The sequence below is a fragment of the Capra hircus genome, chromosome 28, assembly GCF_001704415.2.
Source record: "Capra hircus breed San Clemente chromosome 28, ASM170441v1, whole genome shotgun sequence".
Taxonomy (NCBI): domain Eukaryota; kingdom Metazoa; phylum Chordata; class Mammalia; order Artiodactyla; family Bovidae; genus Capra; species Capra hircus.
The window spans coordinates 12698975-12724134 of NC_030835.1; the positions used below are offsets into that span (position 1 = coordinate 12698975).

General features: G+C 44.1%; 1 protein-coding gene across 30 annotated transcripts in view; it reads left to right on the plus strand.

The window, feature by feature from the left end:
- The window catches only part of KCNMA1 (potassium calcium-activated channel subfamily M alpha 1), a 768728-nt gene that overhangs the window by 439525 nt on the left and 304043 nt on the right, over positions 1-25160 (plus strand). For all 30 annotated transcript variants that reach the window (XM_018042414.1, XM_018042412.1, XM_018042422.1 and 27 more), the window contains exons 4-5: positions 3815-3908; positions 5101-5212. In XM_018042414.1, the coding sequence (XP_017897903.1) occupies positions 3815-3908; positions 5101-5212 (206 nt within the window). The remainder of the gene's footprint in view (positions 1-3814; positions 3909-5100; positions 5213-25160) is intronic.

The following is a 25160-nucleotide window of genomic DNA, read 5'->3' on the forward strand; positions in this document are numbered from 1 at the left end:
AATTTGCCTAAAGTTTTAGTACCAGGCTTGGTCCATGGACTGTAGGAGCCTAGTAATTAACAGTCTAACAACTTACCAAGTATCTTAGGTCCTCTAATTAGTAAGTTACTAGTTAACCAAGAACAATTGACAGAAAGTCAGCTCTACCACTGGACTAGTGTTGTTTTGTTTTGTTTTTCAGTTTTTAAAACCCTTCTTTTTTATCTGTTGGCAACATATCTACAAAAATCCTATTCTAATGTGGGCATGCCTCATCAGAATGGCAATCCAAATTTAAGTGTGTAATTCAGAGTCACTTCCCTTTGTAGGGAAGAAGAAAAAGTGATTTCTAACTCCTAAAACTTCTAGACAAGGAACTCTATTTAACACAAAAAGGAAGAATAGTTTATATTTCATTCTCCATTCTACAATGAGCATTAATCATTAAGATAAAGTCTCGTTGGGAGGGAAATAAATCCTGGCTAGTATGGCCAACCCTTTTGTTGTTGAATTCTGTGTTTTCTTTTTATAAGATCAATGAACTTCTCTGGGGGTTGTTTCCATTTGAGGAATGAAATGATGGGGCTTTAGAGTCTCTGCTCTGTGGTCTTTGATGTATGAGTCTGTGGACTAAAGGCACTTGGAGGATTTATCTCAGAGGGGATCCTGATAAACAGTTCTGATCTCTCTTGAGAAAACGAGGCAGGAGCTTTCTCCTTGGGCTCACATGCCACCAGGAAAGAGCTGAGAGGGATAGAAAATAGACTGATCACTCTGGTCCTATCTGGGTTCCAGGGGCCAGCCTCTTCCATCTCAGAACTTCCTGTCTCTCTCCTACTTCATCTTAGCGGAGTGGCTCATATTACTGGTGAGCTTCAGCCAGAGGGAAAGCTGCCAGCCCCAGCAGCATAATTTACTCCCTTTTTTATTTCAGCTCAAAGTATAAGTCTCAAGGAATGATATAAAAGGATGATTAAATTAATTCTTTAAAATTCTGAAAGACCAGAGAAAAGGTCTATTATGATTTCAACGTTGTTTTCGGTAAATCAGGGTGTTGTAGAGGTATATTTTTCAGCATAGTGTTCTTTACCATCAAGCTCTCTTATGGCTGCCTTTGGGGTTGGGCAATATAGGAGGAAGTAGCAGAAATGACTGGAGAAGGCAATGAATGGCACCCCACTCCAGTACTCTTGCCTGGAAAATCCCATGGGTGGAGGAGCCTGGTGGGCTGCAATCCATGGGGTTGCTAAGAGTCAGACATGACTGAATGACTTCACTTTCACTTTTCACTTTCATGCATTGGAGAAGGAAATGGCAATCCACTCCAGTGTTCTTGCCTGGAGAATCCCAGGGACGGGGGATCCTGGTGGGCTGCTGTCTATGGGGTTGCACAGAGTTGGACACAACTGAAGTGACTTAGCAGCAGCAGCAGCAAAAATGACAAGGAAGGCAAAGGATAGTGGAAATTAGTTGCTACAGCCTAATTCCTTATACTCTCTTAATTATCTGCTTCCATTTATGTTGAACCAAAATGTCTTCAATGGTATTGAGCTAGCATCTCTTCCCCCACTGTCCCATTCTCTCCCACAGCCTAGCAAATACTTCCCCTACTCAGTGTGTTTCCAGGTTACTATGCAGTTGATCACAGAAGCCATGAAATTAATAGGAGTTAAGGAACTCACAAGGACCCCCAAATATGCCACCAGTGACTATTGTGAGGGCAATAAGTAAGGTGATCATTTGGCCTCGGTGAAGTGATAGTGGGTTTTCCATAACAGACTTGGGACATCTCTGTCCCCTTGGTAATATACACATCAATCTTGATATGGACAAGTTTATAAGGTACAGCTAAGTCACTGCTGGCACAAGGGAAGACATGAGTACAAATTGTATTTCCCTGCAGGATCCCCACCCCCGTCCTCAATCTCTTGCTCACTCTTATGCACACACCTACACCCACACCTACACCCACACATATACCACTTACTCTTCAATATTTTGGTAGCACATCATACCTGTAACCTACATAGTATAGAGATACAGAGTCTCCTCATCCCTTGGGATCAATAGTGGACTTCTGGTCAACCTAGTTCATATACTTCTTTCCACTGCACCTAGAGTAGCAAAGAACTCTAATACTTGTGGGACCCTGTGGGTCTTGCTCTTAAAACAGAACAAAATTCCATCATAGATTGAGGACTGCAGAAGTGTCACTTGTTAACTCCTGTCCTGGATTCTCCTTTTTTGCATTGAATCTGAGTAAGAAAGCAGGCCAAGAGCAGTGGCAGGCTATGGTGTCCAGTCTCTGTTGCTCCTGCCTGCTTTCATCATTGGAGGAAGCAAATTCCACGCCGTCTTTCCTCCCCCTTTACCTTAGTGAAAACTGAGTACTTGCCGTTTCCTTTATACCAATGGTTTGCAGTGTTCGTTTTCCGTTCAGTCTGCTTAGTTTGTGAATGCAAATGTAGATTCCTCTTCAGGCTTGTCTGTAGGGTTTTCCACACATGTGATTTGGGAGATGACAAACGGCATGTTTGACTTGTCATACAGGTGAAGAATGGATAAATCCAGTGCATGTAACACGATCGGAGAGTCCCACAGACTGAATCACCCTCCCTTTAAGTGGGCCCTGCGTATCTGTACTGCACAGACTCCTGCCTGTTGAACAACCAAGAATTGTCCTTACTGAAGTACAACTATACTAACTGGTATTGTGTGCAGCAATTTCCAAAGTGGTGATACTTGGAAATCCTCCATCCTGCACCTCTCAAGTTAGCCCTCTCCCACCCTGGAGGTCCATGTTGCTTCCCATCTGGGGAAAGTATTTTACTTCTCCCCATCCTCCCCTATCCGTTCCCTCCTTCTTGACATTCCTGGCCTGAGTGGTTCCACTGGCTTACTGATGACACTGTCCTATACATTTTCATTCACAGCTTTGAAAGGCTTATGAGGCTTTCCTACTTCCCATCCAGCCCAAACTTTGGGACTTCTCACACTCTGATCCTCTGATCAGTTTGATGCAGGGAAGCACATGGAAGCCACGTACCAGTTTGTGTAGTTGTACCCTTTTGAACTGCCTCCTCTCGAGCAAAGTAGAATGTGCTGGGGATTCGCATTTGCTGCTTGACACACACAAGGGCAATTAACCTGCATGCCAAAGAAATAAAAATTAACCCTTAGAGTACTGCTTCAATAGATTGATTTAATGGTCTTGAATTCTACCAGTTGGGCAATGCTTCTTCCCCAGATCAGAGTGCTGCAGAAAGGTCCATATTTAGTTTCACCAGAACATCCACCAGGAGCCTCTCCTCCACGGCTTTCCCGAGATGCTCCTGGTCCTTTATCATTAATCAACCAATGGCTTTTAAAAGGTCCAAAACACAACTACTGTGTTTAATTGAAAATGGACTTCATTTCTAACGTGCTGGAGAGTGGGAGGGACTGCTTTTTAGCTTAGGTTTGTGTCCTCTCAAAGAAAGAAGTCAGTTCTTTAAGGGTTAATATGAAATTGAGGAATTCGTTGGTCTCTTCTGCTTGTCCTTCCTTCAAGGTGTCTGCATGATCCTCTTTAGATTCTTAGCTCAACTGTTGAATGATGATGGAAACAATACATGTATCAGATGACAAAAACAAAGAACAAAAGACTGTATGGTTGAATGGAAAGACCCCTTGGCAATGCTTGCTTGATGATCACAGGGGATATAAAGACCAAATGTTTTATTTTTTGAACGTTCATTTCGTCCTCTTCCCTAAGCACCGTCACTGCACAGCGATGTGGAACATGTGATGATGCTTTTCATTTACCTCTTGCTTTTCTCTTCTTCCTGTCTAATAGCCCAATAGAATCCTGCCAGAATTTCTACAAAGATTTCACATTACAGATCGACATGGCTTTCAACGTATTCTTCCTTCTCTACTTTGGCTTGCGGGTAAGTTTGAATGACACTGCCCAGTATCACAGTGGAGCGCGTGAGTCTTGTACATAGGGACCATTCCCCATCAGCATCTGCTCCCGCAGGCAAGATGAAGCCCAGTGTTTGCAGGGGAGACGAGAGACCGAATTCTGATTTTCATTTTGTGAGAGAGCCCTTTCCTTAGGTCAGCATTTCCTTGTATATATGTTAATTTTGTTCTGAGCAGGAGAAATAAGGATTGAAAGGACTATTACACCCTTACTGGTGTACTGTTCCTCATCCGTTCACGCACGAATGCATGGTTGCCTTAAACAGGAGGAAAAACCTTCCGTTCTTAAAATTATGTCCATCAGTGCTCACTTAACTGAATCCTGAGAGAACAGTGAGTTGTAAGGGTTGAATCAAGGGGGTGGATTGGCAGAATTGAGGGCGTGGAGGATTTATCCAAACCATGTCTATAAAGGGACCTATACACAGACTGTGTGGATGAGTATTTACAGTAGAGACTTTAAGAAAGGTGAGGTCACTCAAACTGCCCTCTGATGCTCTTGAAAACCACAGAAAAATGTACGCCCTGATCTTTCTCCAAGGCTCTCAGAGCATATAGTCACTCTCTAGAAAGGACTAGATCCAAATTCTAAGGCAGAAATAGCAAGGGACTGGCGTAGATATAAGAACATAACATCTCCCTCTAGGCCCCCGTGAAAAACTGAAATGTACCCTTTGGAAGAAAGAGTATAGTTTGTTGCAGAGCCTCAGTTTGAGTTCCCTGAGTCATACAGCAAATTCCCACTGGCCATCTCTTTTACATATGGTAGTATATATACTTCCGTGTTACTCTCTCCATTCCTCCCACCCTCTCCTTCCTCCCCCATACCCGTGTCCATAAGTCTGTTCTCTATGTATCTGCATCTCCATTGTTGCCCTGTAAATAGGTTCATCAGAATCAACTTTCTAGAATTTAAGGGTGGGAAGAGGTGGGAGGTGGAGGGGAGGCTTAAGAAGGAGAGGGGCACATGTATACCTATGGCTGGCTCATCTTGATGTTTCGCAGAGACCAACACAATGCTGAGAAGCAACTTGCCTTCAGTTAAAAATAAATAAGTTTTTTTTTTGGGAGGGTGGGGGGGAGAAAGAGTGTAATTTGCATGCCAGCACCATGCTTCTCATTTTTCTCTCTCTCTCTCTTGTTTTTTCTTTCCCCCAGTTTATTGCAGCCAACGATAAGCTATGGTTCTGGCTTGAAGTGAACTCTGTAGTAGATTTCTTCACGGTCCCCCCTGTGTTTGTGTCTGTGTACTTAAACAGAAGTTGGCTTGGTAAGTCGATCTCTCTCCCTTCTTTTTTGCTGGCTCCTGAGCCATGGCTGAAATATATAAGGTGGTGCATCTGGGATGCATTGGAGGTCTGAGAATGCATGGAAAGAAACCTTCCTGGATTTTGTGAACAACGCTCAGAGTTTTAGAAGTTGATGGTGAGAGTTTTCTCTCAGAAGCAAGCACTGGCCAAGAAGAATGTGAACAGTGGATGCTTCAGAGAATGCAGTTCTATCATTGTTGAAGCCCAGTGGTCATCATGGTCCAGCCAGAACCTCTACATTCACGGTCCTCTTACTCTTCATTCAACAGAGAATGGGCACAAAGCTTTCCACGTAACTGCTTCAGGTGCCCCAGGAGGCCTGCCTGCCAGAGTTAGCTTCTGTCTGCTTCACAGTTTCGTGATGGCTGGACCCTGTGTGGTTTAATTAAAATTGTGAGCTCCTTTGTGGGGTGGGATAAGACACCTTCACCTTGAGGAAGATCCAGCTTCTTCCCGGTGTTAATGGAGGAGCTTTTGCTGGAGCTGTGTTCACACCTCACTTCCTGTGTTTGCTTGACAGGTCACTTCCTGTATCAAGTCTAGGATAATTTAGTGGGAAAAGTAACTAACTCTGAGGATGGTCAAGGGGCCAAAGGTTTAGAGAGGCAGCTGTTGGGTTCTTTTTGCCACACTGAGGAATTTCCTCACAATGTTCTTGCTGTCACAAGTCTACAGGGGAAGAGGGGAGGCTGAAATAGGACTTGGAGGACTATTTGTGGGTTCCCTCTGTCTTTATTTTCAGAGATTTTTGGTCTTAACCTATTTCTTCAAAGTAATATATATATAATAGCATCAATAGTGAAAGATGTATAAAGAAAATATTAAGTACCTCTTCCGCCCACATCCATCACTACCGTCTCCCCAGGATGCTTAGAGTTACAGACTTCCACATCTTTCCTTTGTGCTGATTTCACCACCAGCAAACGCAGATGTGCACACATCACAGTGTTAGAGGTGGTGGTCTTCATATGAAATCATTGTTATCAGTCACATCACACTGCAGTTGACTCTCTTACTGCTGGTAAGTGACGGCCGTCCCTTCAGCTCTGTAATGACTCGTTTTATGACAGTTGTACAAAATCCCATACATGGCTCCAGCGCATTTATTCAGCCGTCACCCAAATGATGCACCACATGACTGTTTACTTTTCTGCTATCAACAGTGGTTTAGTAAGCACTCTCATCCATGTATCCATACAGTTCTAGCTTTAGAGAGAATTCCAGGTTCCTGGAAGAGGACTTGCTGGATCAAAGAGTATGTGTATTTTAGTTTATAGATGTTAACAGATAACTTTTTAAAAATGTTGTGTCAAAATATGCTTCTGCTAGCACTTTTGATGTCCTTGCTAGTCCTGTAACTTCATTCTACCTAGTATCAAGTACTTTTAAAACAAGAATCTTTCGTATATGGTGTGTGCAGTAACGCATACATGTATGTAGGTATGTGTGTTTCTCATGTGGATTCTATTTTCTGCTAGTTTTCTCATTTGAGTCGTATTTACTTTCTCAAGGGGAATGTTTTTGCCCTTGATCTGAGATGTGCTCTCTCAGGTGGGATTTTTCTGGCCAGCATGGTGAGACCATTGGAGCCAGACACCCAAGTGAGAAGCGTTCTGAGTGTCCTTTCGTGGCTCTGATGCCCAAGATCCTGGCTGTTTCAGCTGAGCTCTGAGCCTGCCTTGTGATGTGAGGAAGTCACTTTTCTTCCCTCTACCTGCTGTTTTTCACCTATAAAATAGAGGTTGGGCTAGATGATCTCGAAGATTCTTTCATTTCAGAAAATTTCTAAACCTCTTGCATTGTTCATGGGCACTTTGAGAAAATTTGGGATCTTGGTTGTTGTAGAGGACAGGAAGTTAGTGAAATTAATCACCAGCATACCTGGGTCACAGTTATGTATGGACTGCTAGCCAGAGCTCTTTCTAAACCAACACATGCACGCACGCACACACACACACCCACCCACCTGGGTCACACTTATGTATGGACTGCTAGCCAGAGCTCTTTCTAAACCAGCACACACACATACACGCATGCACGCACGCACGCATACACACACACCCAAGCAGGCAAAGGGAGGGAGAGAAGGAAGAGAGTGGGAGAGTGAGAGGGAAAGAGAGAGCAGGATGGAAGGGAAAAGAGAATAAGGGAGGAGGAAGAAAAGGAATCTTCCTTCTCTTCTTGGTTGGGCTCTACTTCCTCTGTGCACTTGAACAGACACTACTTTTCTGGACCCTCAGTTTTCCCACTGGAAAAATGGGGGATTTGGACTTAACCTACCTTCCAGTCCACGCGCTTTCCAAACCTGAATTTGATGTCAGGGTCCCTTGTGCTCCTGGAAGATGGAGGGGACCCCTTCCTGATTGCGGGGGAGACATCTCCACTCTGCAGCTAGCAGGGCTCACCCCTGGTGTGGAGCCAGGTCTCCTTTTTTTGAGTGAGTGAAAGTCTCCCTGAATAGTCACCATCAGGAGGACTTAGATCTTGTAAAAACCCATTCCTTTTTGTGGATGATGTCATTCTGACTTTTGGAGGGGTTCTGATCTAGCAAAAATCTATCTGTGCAAACAGGAAAAGGGAAGAAAGAGGAAAGGGGGTTGGGGGAGGGATAAATTAGAAATTTGGGATTGGCAGATACAAACTATTATATATATAATAGATAAATAACAAGGGCTTACCATATAGCGCAGAGCTTCTCAGGTGGCTCAGTGGTAAAGAATCTGCCTGTAATACAGGAGACGTGCATTCGATCCCTGCTTCGGGAAGATCCTCTGGAGAAGGAAATGGCTACCCACTCCAGTATTCTTGTCTGGGAAATCCCATGAGTAGAGGAGCCTAGCAAGCCACAGTCCATGAGGTCATAAAGAGTTGGACATGACTCAGGGACTCCCATGGACGGAGGAGCCTGGTGGGCTGCAGTCCATGGGGTTGCTAAGGGTCGGACATGACTGAGCGTCTTTACTTTCACTTTCACACACGTACTATATAGCACAAGGAACTGTATTTAGTATCCTGTAATAAACTATCATGGAAAATAATATGAAAAATTATGTATATGGCTTCCCAGATGGCACTAGTGGTAAAGAACCTGCCTGCCAACGCAGGAGATATGAGATGCAGGTTCGACCCCTGAGTTGGGAAGATCCCCTGGAGGAGGGCATGGCAACCCATTCCAGTATTCTTGCCTGGAGAATCCAGAGGAGCCTGGCGGGCTACAGGCCATGGTTGCAAAGAGTCTGACACAACTGAAGTGACTTAGCACACGTGTGCTGATAAATCAATTTGCTGTACACCAGAAATGAGTACAACATTGTAAATCAACTATACTTCAATTAAACAAAAAAAGGGGCAGGGACGGAAAAGAGAAGAGTAGTGAGAGATGCTTTGCTTCAGTTGTAGTTGCTTTTCAAAAAAAAAATGCTCTAAAATATGCTTTAATTTGCTCATGAATTGAACAATGTTATAAAGCAGCTATTATGTGCCAGGTACATTTTCCATATGATTAGGAAACAACAGTGAATAAAGTAGGCAGCATCCCACCCTCCGACATTGCAGTGGGGGAAGAACAGAAAAAAAAGAGCCTAATAAATAAGTAAATTATATAGTATGTTCGGAAGCATAAGTGCTCACTCACTTCAATTATGTCCAACTCTGTGATGCTATGGACTGCGGCCCTTTAGCTTCCACCTCTGTGGGATTCAAGTGCTATTGAAACTGGAAACAAAGACCAACAACCTTTGAGGCTAAGAGATAATAATAACTACTAATAACCTTTCTCCTCTTTTAGGAGAAAACACATTTAATGAAATACTTTTGGTTCTTTGGTGACTAAGCCTCTTGGGTGAAATCCAAAACTGGTCTGCCTATTATGGAAGAGAATTCAGTATAGTAATATTTCAAGGAGGTCCCCATTGTGATTTAATACATAGGTTATTGCACCGTGAAACAGTTATTGTTCTGATGAGCTGCCAGAGATAAAATGAACATTCCCATGAGATGTGGCTTATAAAGTAAAAGGAATAATTCTATTAAGTAGGGCATTTCAGAAAGCGCTGCCCTCCTCTTAGTAAATGAAAAGTACTGCCTTTGCTGGCAGAGGTTTAGGACAAAATGCAGGAAAATTGAAGTCTGTCCCAAATCTGCACATGCTTGTTGCTGCTGCTAAGTCGCTTCAGTCGTGTCCGACTCTGTGCGATCCCATAGACGGCAGCCCACCAGGCTCCCCCATCCCTGGGATTCTCCAGGCAAGAATACTGGAGTGGGTTGCCATTTCCTTCTCCAATGCATGAAAGTGAAAAGTGAAATTGAAGTCACTCAGTCGTGTCTGACTCTTAGCGACCCCATGGACTGCAGCCCACCAGGCTTCTCTGTCCATGGGATTTTCCAGGCAAGAGGACTGGAGTGGGGCACCATTGCCTTCTCTGACATGCTTCTTGAGCCCACGGTAAGTCGTGTTGGACATTTCAGTCATGTCCAACTCTATATGACCCCATGGACTGCAGCCCGCCAGGCTCCTCTGTCCATAGGATTTTCCAGGCAAGAATACTGGAGTGGGGTGCCATGCCCTCTTGCAAGGAATCTTTCCCACCCAGGGACTGATCCTGCGTCTCTTATGTCTCCTGCATTGGCAAGTGGGTTCCTTAACACCTCAGAAGCCGAGAGCAGAGGACTGTGCTGCAGCTGGCCCCATGGGGGATAAAAAGTGAAGTATCACATCCCCTGCCTTTACCTTTTCTGGAGCATAACTTGCATCACATTTGACTTCCTACTCTTAACACATGTTTGCATATTATATAGTACAGTCTTTATTTTTTTGCACGCATCATCTTAGTCCATTGGACAGTCTGTTAATAAAAACAGCTAGTATTTATTCCGGTTGTGCTATGCACTGGGCCCTGTGATTAAACCCTTGCATATGTGAACTTGGTTCTTAGAGCAAACCTGTAAAGTAGGAATTATTTTCCCATTTTACAGATAAGGAGATGCAGGCTCAGAGGAGCTCTCTCTCCTGAGGATTTTGTAGCTTGGGAGTAGGGGAAGGCCTTCCTTACCCAAAATCTAGTCTGACTTCATGCCCGTTTTCTTATGCTGTTCTTCTGCCTCTGTTCTGACCCTTTAGAGAGGTTTGGGGTTTTGAGGACTGGGTTGGGAATAACTGAGCCACGTTTAGTGCTTTATGTTGGCATCTCTCTAACTCATCCTATTGCTTCAGGCAGGCAGGGAGGGGAAGAGGTCTTACTTAAAAACGCACAGCTCGTAGCTCCTCTTCTCAGTCTCCCTTATCGACTGCCAATTTCTAGAACTAGAGCTAGCGTGGAGGCTCCCGAGTCTCAGACTATTCTAGCAACCCGGGGGCTGGGCCTGCTCCGCCTGAACAGAGAGAGAGAGACTGGGGGCAGGTCCTTGATCAGTAGAGCCGATTGGCTCAGAGCCCTGTTTCGGGCTCCACCGCCTCAGTTCACATTGTGCTCAGCCACTGTTCATGGGTTGCTTTGAGCACGGTCATTTTCCCTGCCATAAACTCAGTCTTCTCGCCTCTCCAATGGGGATAATGATAGCACTCACCTGAGATGAGTGTAGTGGGGATTCGGTGAAGTGTTACAAGTGACCAGGCACACGGGACCAGCTTTGTGAACAGAAGCCATGGTTATCCACAGCCTTTCTTTCTAACCTCCCTGTCATATTTTAAAGCCCCAGAGAAGAAAACAAACCAGAATGGAACCAAAAATAAGGCAGTGGGATGTGAGGACATCCACGTCGGCAGGCAGCAAGTCAATGCTTATTTTAATTCTTGTTCCCACACACCAGCTTATTCACAAAACCCTTATCCTGCCTCCCTAAAATAAATGTACCTTGAAATGAGAGATGGATCTTATTTTGAGACTCAAAAAACATGCTCTGGGGAGAACTCTTTTGTCTGTTTCTCTCATTCTTGTGGGAACTATGTCCCCAGCGTGGGTCAGTGGGTGTACCTCCTTGGTTTATGGATATGTCTTTGTTGAGGGGCATCTTACAGAATTAAAGGCAGACGGTAGAGGAAAAAATGATATACAGACATCAGTCAGTCATCTAACTGACTGTTACTGAGTACCTGCTGTGTGCTCAGTCCTAGAGTAAGAGGGACACATGCTTGGCCGCCTTCTTTCCTAGTTTTACTGTGATTTCCAACCTTGCCCACCTCCTCTCTGACTGCTGAGATCAGGGTATGACGAGGAGCTCCAATCACTGGTCAAAAACTGAACCTGCTTCCCTAGTCTGTGTCAGACCTGGCCTTAGGCCTTTTAGTAAACTCTGCTAGAAAATAGAAAACTTTGCTAAAAAAATAGAAAAATGAGTTAGTGTCCAGTCATGGAACAATTAAAATGATTGAGTATCTGCTTAGAAATGTATGCCTGAGCAGTGACTCTTTGTGTCAAAGGTGGTTAAAACAGGACTGTAAAAAAAAAAAAAAGTACAGGTCCTTGAAAACAACGACAGGATGAAACACAGTTCCTGTTTGAGACCAAGGTTTCAATTTAGTTTTGGAACCGAAATAAACACACATGCAGCAACAGCAGGTAGCACTACCCGCTGTATAATTACGTCCGAAATTGCGAGGTCCGGGCTGTCAGGGCAGTGGGAGTTCGGAGGAGAAAGCTCACGTGGGCAGAGGAAAGAGAGGAGGCTTCTGCAACGGGCTGGGGCCCAGCTGAGGCTTGTGATGCTCAGTGAGATGGGCAGAGCAGGAAGAAGTGAGCATTCTGCAGGGAGAGGCGCTTACCACGTCCAGAGAATGGCAGGTGCCCACGGATGGTAATACCACCCGAGATAAGAAAGTAGCTTTACAGTTTGCCAGGCATCAGATCAGCCTCACAACCCTGCCAGACAGAGAGCGCCCTGTTGCTGCAGTGACAAATTGCCGCAAATGTAGTGCCTTAATACAACACGTATCTATTATCTTATAGTTGCGTAGGTTAGAAGTCCAAAACAGTATCTTCAGGGCTGTGCTCCTTTCTGGAAGCTCCAAGGAGGATTCTATTTCCTTGCCTTTTTCAGCTTCCAGAACCAACCCACATTCCTTGTGGTCACTTCTCCATCTTCAGAGCCAGCCACAGAGGGCGGAGTTCTCACAATGCATCTCTCTGATCTCGCTTTCTGTTGCCACCTCCCTCTCTGCCTCTCTTTGCTTCCTCCCTCTTCTACTTTTAAAGACCTTTATGATTACACTGGGGGGTAATCCAGGATGCCCTTCCCATCTCAAGGTCAGCTGATTGACAACCTTAATTCCCCTGCTACCTGAATTGCCTTTTGTCATGTAAGTTACCAGATTCACAGGTTCTGGGGATTAACATGAATATTCTTGAGGGGCCATTACTCTGCCTTCCCTGATAGCTCAGTTGGTAAAGAATCCACCTGCAGTGTAGGAGACCCTGGTTTGATTCCTGGGTCAGGAAGATCCCTGGAGAAGGGAAAGAATACCCATCCCCATATTCTTGGGCTTCCCTTGTGGCTCAGCTGGTAAAGAATCTGCCTGCACTGTGGGAGAGTTCGATCCCTAGGTTGGGAAGATCCCCTGGAGAAGGGAGAAGGGAACGGCTACCCACTCTAGTATTCTCACCTGGAGAATGCCATGGACTGTATAGTCTATGGAGTCGCAAAGAGTTGGACATGACTGAGCAACTTAACTTTTTCTTTCTGCCTACCGAAAGCGGTATTATTATTATTATTATTCCCATTTTGCCAAATAGGAACTTTTGAGGCTCAGAGGGAGTGAGTCACTTGCCCAAAGTCATAGACAGCCAGAAAAATTTAGAGCTGGGACCAATGTGCTGTTCAGACCGGCGAGTGGCTCTCCATAGTCCGTTGGAGTCCATAAACTCTTGTAGGCATTTAGGGCCCTCTGGGCCCTTGACTCTGCATTTTTCCAGCTTATCATGGGAGGAGACCCTTGGGGAGATCTTGTTTGGAGCTTGAGACTTTCTCCTCCCTGCATTTCTATGGAACATTGGGTCTTTTCTTTCTTTTCCTGGGAACAGATGAATTACCAGATAGATGTGCTTGTTATCATTGTATGTAAGCAAGTTAGAGAGGTCTGGGTTCCCTTTCCTTTGAGGCTGTACTAGAGAAGAAGAACCTATTTAATTTGCATATCATTTGCTTAAAAGCCCTCTTTCCTTACATCTCATGCTTTCTTGATTTTGGGGGAGTTTACTTAAGGGTGGAGAGAAATGGAATTGCAGAGTACCAGATGAGTGAGGCACAATGGCCTGTCACCATTCTTCCAAGGAAAACCATGTGTCGGGTCAGACACTCTCCCCTTTAGCAGTCAGTCTTCCAGGGGCTTTACTGAAGTGCCAGGAGTCTCTGTGTCATCCATCCACTTTATAATGTGGTCCCAAGACCCCTCCCTTGCTTGAAGAACCCCACAAAAGGCAAGGTGAAGTTCATATCAGGACCTTCATTGACTACCCTCTGCATTGGGGGAGAGTAGTCAAGAATAAAAGCCTTACCCTCTTGCACTGTTGGTAGGAATGTAAATTGGCACAACCACCATGGCAAACAGTATGGAGGTTCCTTAAAACACTGAAAACTAGTATCAGTTCAGTTCAGTCGCTCAGTTGTGTCTGACTCTTTGCGACCCCATGGACTGTAGCATGCCAGGCTTCCCTGTCCATCACCAACTCCTGGCACTTACTCAAACTCATGTCCATCAAGTCGGTGATGCCATCCAACCATCTCATCCTCTGTTGTCCCCTTCTCCTCCTGCCCTCAATCTTTCCCAGCATCACGGTCTTTTCCAATGAGTCAGTTCTTTGGATCAGGTGGCCAAAGTACTGGAGTTTCAGCTTTAGCATCTGTCCTTCCAACGAATATTCAGGACTGATTTCCTTTAGGATTGACTGGTTGGATCTCCTTTCAGTCCAAGGGACTCTCAAGAGTCTTCTTCAATACCACAGTTCAAAAGCATCAGTTCTTTGGCATTCATTAAAACTACCATATAACCCAACAATCCCACTGCTGGGCATATACCCTGAGAAAATGGTACTTCAAAGAGACACATGTACCCCTGTGTTCATTGTGGCACTATTTGCAATAACCAGGACATGAAAGCAACCTAGATGTCCATCACTAGATGAATGGATAAAGAAGTTGTGGTAAATATATGCAATGGAATACTACTCAGCCATAAAAAGGAGCAAAATTTGGGTCATTTGTAGTAATGTGTATGAATCTAGAAACTGTCATGCAAAAGTAATTCAGAAAGAAAAAAACAAATATATGTTAATACACACACACACATATATGGAATCTTGAGAAATGGTACTGATGAACCTATTTGCAGGGCAGAAATAGAGATGCAGATGTAGAGAATGGACTTAGGACACAGCAGGGGGAGGAGAGCGCGGGACATATTGAGAGAACAGCATTGGCATATTTACACTGCCACGTGTGAAACAGATAGCTCATGTGAAGCTGCTGCATAGTACAGGGAGCCCAGCCTGGCACTCTGTGATGACCTAGAGGGCCTAGAGGGGTAGGGTGGGAGAGGGTGGGAGAGAGTGGGCGGGACCCTCCAGAGGGAGGGGATATATGTATACTTACGGCTGATTCACTGTACAGCTGAAACTAATACAGCATTATAAATCAATTATATTCCAATTAAAAAGTATACTTCCTAAAAAATTAAGTCCAAGAACTAAAAAAAATATATATATATATAAAAAGAATGAAAGCATTTGGCTGGTTTCACTTTCTAGACTTCGGTAATTTTTAGCATACTGAAATTTAAAAAACAAAAGCAGGGTGTGATTTTAGGCAGAGAGTGGAGGCAGTGCTCAGCACACAGTCCTACCTGCCTGCTTCCCTTCTCCTTAGCCTTCCCGCCCTGGCCCCTCCAGGCTGCATCTGTCTTGCTCATCTTCCCTCACGCCTGCCTCAGGAGTGAGTTTTTCCCTTTCAGTCTGAATGTCATCTCTCTCTCTGCATGAATACACAGCTCTAACCCTACCTCCTGGGTGAAGCTTCCCCATTCTCCCAGTTGGTACGAATTCTCCCCTGACCTTTACTTCCTTCGTTCTTGTGATTTGTGTTGTAAGAGCTATATAATCAGTCCATTTTCTCCTCTCAGTTAAAAGTCCAGTCGTATGGATAGTGTGGCAGAGACCTTGACCATCTTGTTTTGTTTTGGGTCTTTTTAGCCATGTTCCCAGCATCTGGAGCAGTGCCTGACACAGTCTGTGCTTATTGAATGAATGAGTGAATGGGTATCTCTTCTTACACTAATGATAATAATGAATAATGAATTTGATTGCTTATTAAGAGCAGACACTGGGCTCAACACTTCATATGCATTACCTCAGTTATTTAATAGCATTCACGGCAACCCAAAATCTAGTTTTACAATTTAAAAAGCTATGGTTTGGGGATTAGTTAACTTCTTCAGGTAGTAAATAGTGGATCGAGAGCTCAGCCCAGGTCAGTCTGATTCTAAAACCTGTGCTTTGAAGAAAAATGACTGAGTGAGTGGCTTGCCAGACCAGCAGGCAGCATCAGCATTGCCTGAAAACTTGTTCGAAACACAGATTCTTAGACCCCACCCCAGACCCAATGAATAAAAAAACTCCAGCAATGTGTGTTTTATAAGCCCTCCTGGTCATCCTGACATCCACCCAGTTTTGAGAACCACTGTCCTAGGCTGTGCTGGGAAGGTTCTCATATTCGGTGTCCGTTAGAATCCCTGAAAAGCTTTTAAAACTCTCGATGCTCAGGCCAAACCTCCCACAAATTAAATTGGAGGATCTAGGTTAAGGGGCAGGCAGTGGCCCAGGCTCAGCATTTTTTTTTTTAACACTCCCCAGTTGCATCTAAAAGCACAGTAAAGAAACACAGATTCTTAGAACCCAACCCAGACCCAACAAATCAAAAACTCTGAGGAACTGCGAGAGATTGAGAGACCCACTTGCATATACACATACATATATATGTACATATATAGAAGAGATATATATAGATATAGAAGAGATATATCTTCTATGACTGTTGAATGGATGCTTCCCTAGAAGAGTGCTTCCTAAGACTCAATGTGCAGATGAGACACCAGGAAATCTTATTCCAGTGCCGTTTCTAACTCAGGAAGTATAGAGTGAGATCAGAGACTCTGCTTTCTGCAGGCTACAGGGGATGCAGATACTCTGGCCTGGGGATCATGGGGACCAGTCTTAAGTAGCATGGTTTTCCAGTCTAGACCATGCTGTCCAATAGGGTAGCCACTGGCCACATCTGACTATCTATATGTAGACCAATCAAAATTAAATAAAGTAAAAACTCAATTTTTCAGTCATGCTAGCCACATTTCAAATACTTGAGAGTTTCACATGGCTAGTGGCTAAGATATTAGCGGAGATATAAAGTTTCCATCATCATAGAAATTCTCCTGGACCCCACTGCACAGAATGTGAGTCTTATGATGGAAAGTACTATGAACTTTTTCACTTTTTGTACAGCTGGGACACTTGCATGCAGTGGAAGCTTAGCAAATGTTTATTGAAGTTATTTTTAGTGGAAGGATACTAATGGTACAAAGTCTGTATCAAAAAGAATTAAATAGCTTTCTTAGATGGATGCTAGGGAATTCATTAATATGGTGAATGAAATGAAACCCCTCACTAGCCTACCCAAACTGAATTAAATGCACTTAAGGCTTGTGTAGGCAAAAAAACTGTAATAGAGGCCCTGGCTCCAGCCCCACCTTTATCTCCAGAACTCTGAACGCGCTTTTAAGCTCTGAAAAGAAAGGACTCTGGCTCCCCCTACAGGACTGTCCTGGAGTTTGCTGGATTAGCGTGAGATAAGTCTGATAGAAGAGGGAAGGGGGACGAATGAGCTCACCCTCAAGCGGGCAGTGCATGGTTAGCAGAGGGAAGGGCAGACTGACTTTGCCCTGCCGTAAGGTACCTGGCAGCTGATAATTTGACTCAACCACCATGGCCAAGGGGGTTCCAGGTCACAGTGCCCAAGGTCTGGAAGAAAGGGCCTTTGAGAGTCCCCAGAGGTCACCTACTCCAAAACTGAGATTGCTGGACTTTTAACTCTTACATGTAGAGTCTCTAAAGCTCAGAGCCTTCGAAGCAAACTCTTCCCTGTAGTCATTGATTTTATTTAAAATAATAATAATAAAGAAAATGAAAAGTTTGGGGTTATTTTGTTTAGCTTCTCTTTTTGGGGTCAGATGTGTTTTGGGAGTGGAGAGAGGTTGAAAGAGAATGGGGGGAGAGAAAGAACATGCTGTAAAAGAGAGTTCTTCTGTAACCAGAGTAGAGATGGATGCATTCATATTACGCATTTATATTATACATATTATCTGTATATGTACATGTATGTATGTCATGTACATATGGACCATTATCTCAGGTAGTATTCCAAATGATGCTGTGAAATAGGTGTCATTTTATAAAGGGGGAAACCAAGGCGTGAAGAGATTCAGTAGCTTGCTGAAAGTCACAGAGTGGGTAAGTGACAGTGACTTTGGACCTGGACAATCTACCTTCAAGGTCCGTGTTTCTTAATAATGTACTATGCTCAAGATATAAGTGTACGTGGCCACGATAGTTACACCTTAAAAATTAGCCTAGCAGTCTTGTCCAATAAGATCGAAGACTAAAATGCAGCTCCTTCCTTGCTCCAGTCCCCTGGCAAAAGGCAGAGAGACTCCCTATCAGTATTGATTGGTTCTCCCGTGGGAAAGGAAATTGAGAAGCAAAGTAACTCATTCTGTTCTTTGGAAAAATTGAGTTGATGATAATTTCTGTAACTTACCAGCTTCCAAAGTACTTTTCTAAACTTTTTTTTTTTACTTCCAAAGTACTCAGCCCCCTCTTCTGAGCTTCTTGCTTTATTCCATATGAGTACCCTAATAAGTAGAAATAACCCATGCTATTGCTTTTGGCGCTATGGTGGTGGTGCTCAATCGTGTCTGACTCTTTGTGACCCCATGGACTGTAGCCACCATCCAGGCTCCTCTGTCCATGGGATTTTCCAGGCAAGAATGCTGGAATGGGTTTCCATTTCCTGCTCCAGGGGATCTTTCTGACCCAAAGACTGAGCCCAAGTCTCCTGTGTCTCCTGCATTAGCAGGCAGATTCTTCACCACGGCGCTACCTGCTGTTAGTCCATCTTGAATGGACCATCCTGTTAGAGATTCTGGGCTCTACTCTTTGCCTGAGCTTTTGTTTTGTGGGGTGGGGGAAGCCTCAGTGGCTCCATGCATCTTGGCAATGGCATTGAGACTGGATTGCTGTTGTGGGACAAGAGAAATGGTCTTAGTAAGTTCTGTTCCTGTGACTGGGCTCTGAAGAAGGCAACCCCAGCAAAGTGCAATGATAAAAGTTTAGGGTTTTTTTTAGGAAGCTTTGCTGTCCCAGTAGCTGCTATAGCTGTAGAGAGATTATTCTCCTGTAGGAGATTTCCAGTTGTGCTTTCTTGATATTGCTTTGTCAGGGACATGCTTTAAATAAGATGCCCTCTGTAGGTAGCAGGGATTCTAAATCCTCTCTGACTTGTACAGCTCTGTGATGTGCCAAATTGGAAATAACATTCTAAAATGAATGTCTTCCAGGAACAAATTCAGCAGTAGGTTTCCATCGATGCCAAACACTCTCCAGATGGCTGTACTTCATCTGGGGTATTATTGGAACAGTCTCCCCAAGCAACCTAAATCTCTAGGACTGGACGGATATTTACCTTCCCGTCATCTCAAAAGAAAAATAGATGTCTCGATTCTTCTTGATGAGATCAGGGCCCCTGATGGATTGGCCTGGCTAGCTTACCCAGCAGGGAGAAAAGAAGCATTGGAACGCGGTGCTGAGACACTTGTGCACTTATTCACCTGAATACCTACTGAGTGCAACTCACTGATTCCTATGAGTGGCCCACAGATGGGGAGAGCATAGCTCTGCCTTAAAAATGTTGCTAATTTAACTGGATGGGTACTTTATAAGGAAGAATGAATGATAAATGCATAAGAGTTTGGAGGAGGAACAGAGGATAGAAAGTTGGCCATCCCAGCCCAAAGTAGATCCCAGGCATCTAAAAAGTAAGCAGATTCCTCTAGAGTGGTATCGGTTAGCACATCACTTGGGAATTCCTTAGAAGTGAAAGTTCTAGGGCCCGTACCCAAACCTATAGATTCTTTGTGCAGGGGGGCTGAGGAATTTGGTTTAATGAATTATCCAGGTGATTTTAATACATGTTGAACTGTATATTAGATACACTAATGTATTAGTGTACATGAGTGTATATTATAGTAAACTTGGCAATATACATGAGAATTGCCTGGGAACTTTGAGCCAAGCCAGGCTGTACTTCAGACCAAGTGTGAGTGGCTGGGGTAGAACTCAGCCATGGTAATGCTTAAGAATTCCCTGGTTAATTCCAGTGTTCAGCCAGGTTTGAGAAGCCCCCCACAGGAGTGGTAATCAGAAACATAGCTGGATGCCTGAAAACCTTAGGAAACGAGAGCAAGTACATGTGATCCCCTTCCCAGATCTACTGAGTCAGAGCCTTTGATCATGATAAAGGATAGTTGCTTTGGAACACTCACATGACATATTCTGGATATTAATAGATCAGTGGTTCTCAAACTTTGGCGTGCATCAGAATCACCTGGAGGGATGGTTAAAACACAGCTTGCTGGGCCCCATTCTCAGAGTTTCTGATTCAGTGTATCTGGGTTGGGACCTGAGAACGTGCCTCACTCACAAATTCCAGAGGAATGGCTGATCCTGTTAGTCTGGGGTCACACCCTGAGGGGCTTCCCTGGTAACTCAGTGGTAAAGAATCCACCTGTAATTCAAGAGATGTAGGTTCCATTCCTCGGAGAAGGCAAGGGGACCCCACTCCAGTACTCTTGCCTGGAAAATCCTGTGGACGGAGGAGCCTGGTGGACTATAGTCCATGGGGTCGCTAAGAGTCAGACACGACTGAGTGACTTCCCTTTCACTTTTCACTTCCATGCATCGCAGAAGGAAATGGCAGCCCACTCCAGTGTTCTTGCCTGGAGAACCTCAGGGACGGAGGAGCCTGGTGGGCTGCAGTCTGTGGGGTCGTATAGACTGAAGCGACTTAGCAGCAGCAGCAGGTTCCATTCCTGGGTCAGGAAGATCCCCTAGAGGAGGGCATGGCAACCTGCTCCAGCATTCTTGCCTGGAGAATCCCGTGGACAGAGGAGCCTGACGGACTATAGACCACAGGGTCTCAAAGAGTTGGACAGAACTGAGCGACTGATCACACACCCACGCACGCACACACTGAGAGCCACTAGGCCAGCCTCGTAGGAGACTAACTTGACTTCTGGTATTGGCTGTTCTGCCAGTTTCCAGGATTCTTGTATTCTAATAAACCTCACTATCTTTATGTACCAAAATATCAGTTTCTTTATTGTTGTAATCCCTTATTTTAGTATGTTTGTTGAATTAGAATCAGAATCATTTATATCATGAGATATACCCAACATATTATAGTCCACATTATAATTTCAGCTTGAACAGAGGGGCCCTCTCTAGAAAGACCTCTGATCATTCATGTGTGACTCTGTGCTAAGATATTTCAAGTCCTGTGTTACTAGTGACATAAGGACCTTTGTTTGTGTTTATTAGTCACTCATATTTCTCCCAGAGCCAGTTTGGGTTAATATCTCTTCCTAGACTCCCTTGAACTGGCGTAGAGTTGGCTCATTAAGGAAAATTGAGGATGTATTGGAGATTTGGAAAGAAGAGGTGGTGAGAGAGATCCCAGGTTCATTTCTCATCCTTTCCCTCAAGCCTGTCCTTCTCCCTCCTGTGGGATACAGTAGCTCAGCTCCCTTCTCCAGGGAAGGATTCTTTTAGGGCCTGCCTCTCCTCACCCTCCAGGATGATTTATTTTAGCATATATTCTTTCCAAGTCATCCTACCTGGAGATACTAAGATGCCCAGGCCTAGACTTTGGCCTCCTGGCAAAAGTTAAGGGCAGGTAATAGGCAAATGAGCGGAGCTCCATTTTTAAATGAAACACATTGTATTACTAGAAATAAATACCAAATACCAGCATGACACCGCTTTGCTCCCATATGACAATGACTAAATTCAACTTCTGTCTTCCCAGATGAAAATTTAGCAACCTACCCCACAAAGGGTACTGTTCACTTCATTATTTCCTGGGCGGATTGAAAAACAGCCTCCTGGACAGACTAGGGGCACAGCAAACTGTTCCTTTTTGTAAAAATTCAGTCTTGCAGTCTTTGACCCTTATTCTTATCCATCCTCCCTTTCCACTCCTGTTGTCTGCCTCTCTACGAATTTCTCCCCTCTTTTCTCCAACCAGAACTACTGAGTGCCACCCCAGACCAGTGACTCCATGACTCCATGACTCCATGACTTAGGAGCTGTCCTCTCTAAACACTAGCTATCTAGCTGTCCTCTCTAAACACTTACCTGAACTCAACCAGTTAAGATCTGGCCTCTTCTAAAACCATTAACATCTGAATCTTGCATGGGTGATCTTCGGATATTGGCTGTGTTTTTATAAGGAATGTTACAAGTCCTCGCTTATCAAACTAGATCTGGAATGGACAAATCTGGCTTGCTGCCTGTTGTAAATAAAGTTTTATTAAAACACAGCCACAGCCATTCATTCACGTATTGTCTTTGGCAGCAAAAGACTAATGGTGCCCAAAGTCTGTAAACAATTTACTACCTGGATTTTTACAGAAAGCTTGTGATCTGACCCCTCTAGATCAGGAGCTACATTTTATATCCTTGTACATTCCTCTAAAGTTCTCGTGCAGTTTTGCACATGGTAAACTAATAATCAGTTTTGATAAACGAGGCATGAACTTGCCTCTGATATCAGTTAGTGACGTTCTAGTGATGATGTGAAATTTTGCTTTTGCTGTTGTTCTTTTCATTAGAGGTACCATGTATTCTGTATCAGGTAAAAGCCCAAGCTCTTTCTGCACCTGTCTCATTTCATCCTCTTAACAGCCCTGCGAGGAAGAAGAACCTGGAACTGAGGGAGGTGCACCGTCTCCTTAGCAGTATGACTTCTGCAAGTGATACTGTAAGGATTTGAACTCAGGACTTTGTGATCTCAGAGCCCGAGCTTTTAATTACTACTAGGTAATCACTGCTCTGGCTGCCAAGGTGGCGCAGTGGTAAAGAATCTGTCTGCCAATACAGGAAATGCAGGAGACGCGGCATTCGATCCCTGGACAGGGAAGATAACCTAGAGCAGGAAATGGCAACCACTTCAGTATTCTTGCCTGGAAAATTCCAGAGGAACCTGGTGAGCTATAGTGCATAGGTGCAAAGAGTTGGACATGACTGAGTGATGGAGTGCACGTGCAGGCGCCTCTCCCCTCACCAGCCCCCCGCCCACCACACACACACTCAATCTCTGTTCACTACTAACCTTTATATGTGATGAGAGATGGAAATCTTCAAAAACCCATTCAGGGAGATAAGGCTCATAAGCAAAGCTGGCATGTGGTGAAAAGAGCTAGGAGGAGGTAGTCACCCTAAAAGCCAGCACCTTCTTAGATTTTGTTCACTGGGCTCTTCATTTGCCTTATGCTAATCTCAGCCCTAGTTAAGAGACTATTATATTGGCCATTATTTTATTATTTTTATTTTCTCTTATCCACTCAACAAACCTTGAAACAACTGTGATATGTTGCTGTGTTGGCCTTGGAGTTTAAGCTGAGTAAATTGTCTTTCCCCTAAGGTGGGAAAGCCAAGTCCATAGAGCCCAGGTTGTAAACCCAAATGTTTACAGGGACAGGAAGATGACAGATGAGTGAAGCCTGCCAGGTAAAGGAGGTCTCTAGCTGCAGAGTGAATACTTTTCTTGAAGGAAGCATAGCTGCTGATTCTTTGACCGATTCTTGCTGTATTGACACCTTCCCATGTTCAGTGGCAACTTCTCCCCTCCCCCTCCCCTTCTCTTTCTGCACCCCCCTACCCCGCTTTCCTCATTCCCCTCCTCCTTCTCTTGTCCATCCCCCTTCCTCCTCTCCCCTCCCCTCCTCTGGACCAATTATTTTTGACCACAGCCACTTGCCTTTTAGAAACTGATATAGGCTATTTCTCTGCTTGGGACACAAGGAGTTTTGGTGTCTTCTTTGTTCAAAATGGTCTTCTCAGACTTTATTCCCTTTTACGACATGTCTTGACCTGTATCATTACAAAGCCCATGACGTGGTGTCGCTGACCAGGTTATAGCAGATTCGCAACTAAATATTCTTAATATGGTGGGTGAACATCTTAGGTAGCTTAAGACATCATAACTTGACTTTGCAAACCAAGTCAGAAATCCTTTCCCAAATGTTATGGCTATTGGAGCAATGAGTACATTGTTTGAAGACCTCTTATTCTGAGTTTTGGGTTTTTTAAATTTCATCTCAGGTGATAACGCATTTGCTTCCCTCCCATTAGGCAAAGCACTCCTAGTCTGGTGAAGAGGCAGGGACTGCAAACACAAAGGGACCTGTGAGAAATGCAGATGCCACACACTTTTCCCTGCACTCGCTTGCCCATATGGTCTGTCCTTTCAGCAACTCAGGCTCTCTGCAGCCCTTCACTTCAGCACCGCTGCCTTTTCCAGGTCCCTGTTCTGCAAAGATTTGCTGTGCAGTGCTGCCCCCTAGTGAGGGTAAGTAGGAATGGACGCCACAGGAGCTGCTGTCCTCAGAATCGGCTCTTTCCTGAATCCTGGTTAACTAACCTTGGCTGAAATGAGGTGTTAACGTTTTTAATGCCGAAAAGATAACCCATTCCTCAGAGAGTCTCTATACTGTGTGGAGAGCCCCCAAAAGATGACAGTCAGTGCAATAGCTAGGATTTTGAGAAGGCGGCATATGTATTTAGGCTAAGCATGTGCTACAACCACTCACCTTAAAAAACCAAATCTCAGTGGATATCCAGGGCAGGTCAAGGAGAGAAATTCTAGCCTGATTCCAGAGTGAATATCTTATCTGTTTCATGAAAGGGAAGGCCCATCTTCAATTGTCTATATAACCTTGTTAGGCCCAGGAGGATATTTTCCTCCCATCTTTTGACTGAGTTGGTTTGGGATTTGAAAGAAATATTGAAAAGATCTGTCAGTTTCCTTTTTGTACATCAAGCTGCTAGCTTCCAAAAATGAAAGAATGCACAGATTCTGAATATACATGTTTGTCAAACCTAAACAGAAATAGGAGCTTTATTAATAAACTTGAGTGTAGTCATAATACATATACTTTAACATAGCGGCACTGATACATGAAACAGAACTGCAGGGTTGAAATGAGACGCTGCTGTGTTAGTAACTATTATTATTTCATTCTTTCCTCCTGGGAGGTGAGTTGGCAGAATATTACCATTGATTACCATTGGGTGGGTTTCATAGGTCATTTCTATAAAAGAGAGTAGAGCTTTTCATATAATGTGCTTTCGGTCCCTCTCGTAGATGCAGAATAATATGAAAAGAGACTGAAAAAATGGTGAATATTTTTTTATCGTGAGTTGCATCAACTCATTTCAGGAAAGAGAAAGTTTTTTTTTTTCCTCCTGTTATGACATTTATGTCATTTCTGTTGACTCTCTAGCTAGACTATCTCAGCCAAGTTGGAAAAATATATATATTTTAGATGGAAAAAAAGATGGGAAGAAACCATAAAGGAGTGAGAGCTACAACAGAAAGAAAAGCAGAATTCTGGTTGCCCTCTTGCCTTATGGAAAATTTGGAGTTTTCAAGGGGGAAATGCATTGGAGCAGTTGGCCATTTTATTCCAGGGCTAACAGAAATCCTGGGTGCTTTGTGGTTGGTGAAGGGGCACTTCAGTTATCTGGCTCTGTCTGCTGTCGAAGGAGATGGTTCACAGTACAAGGAAAACAAGTACCCATGGGTGGAAATCTC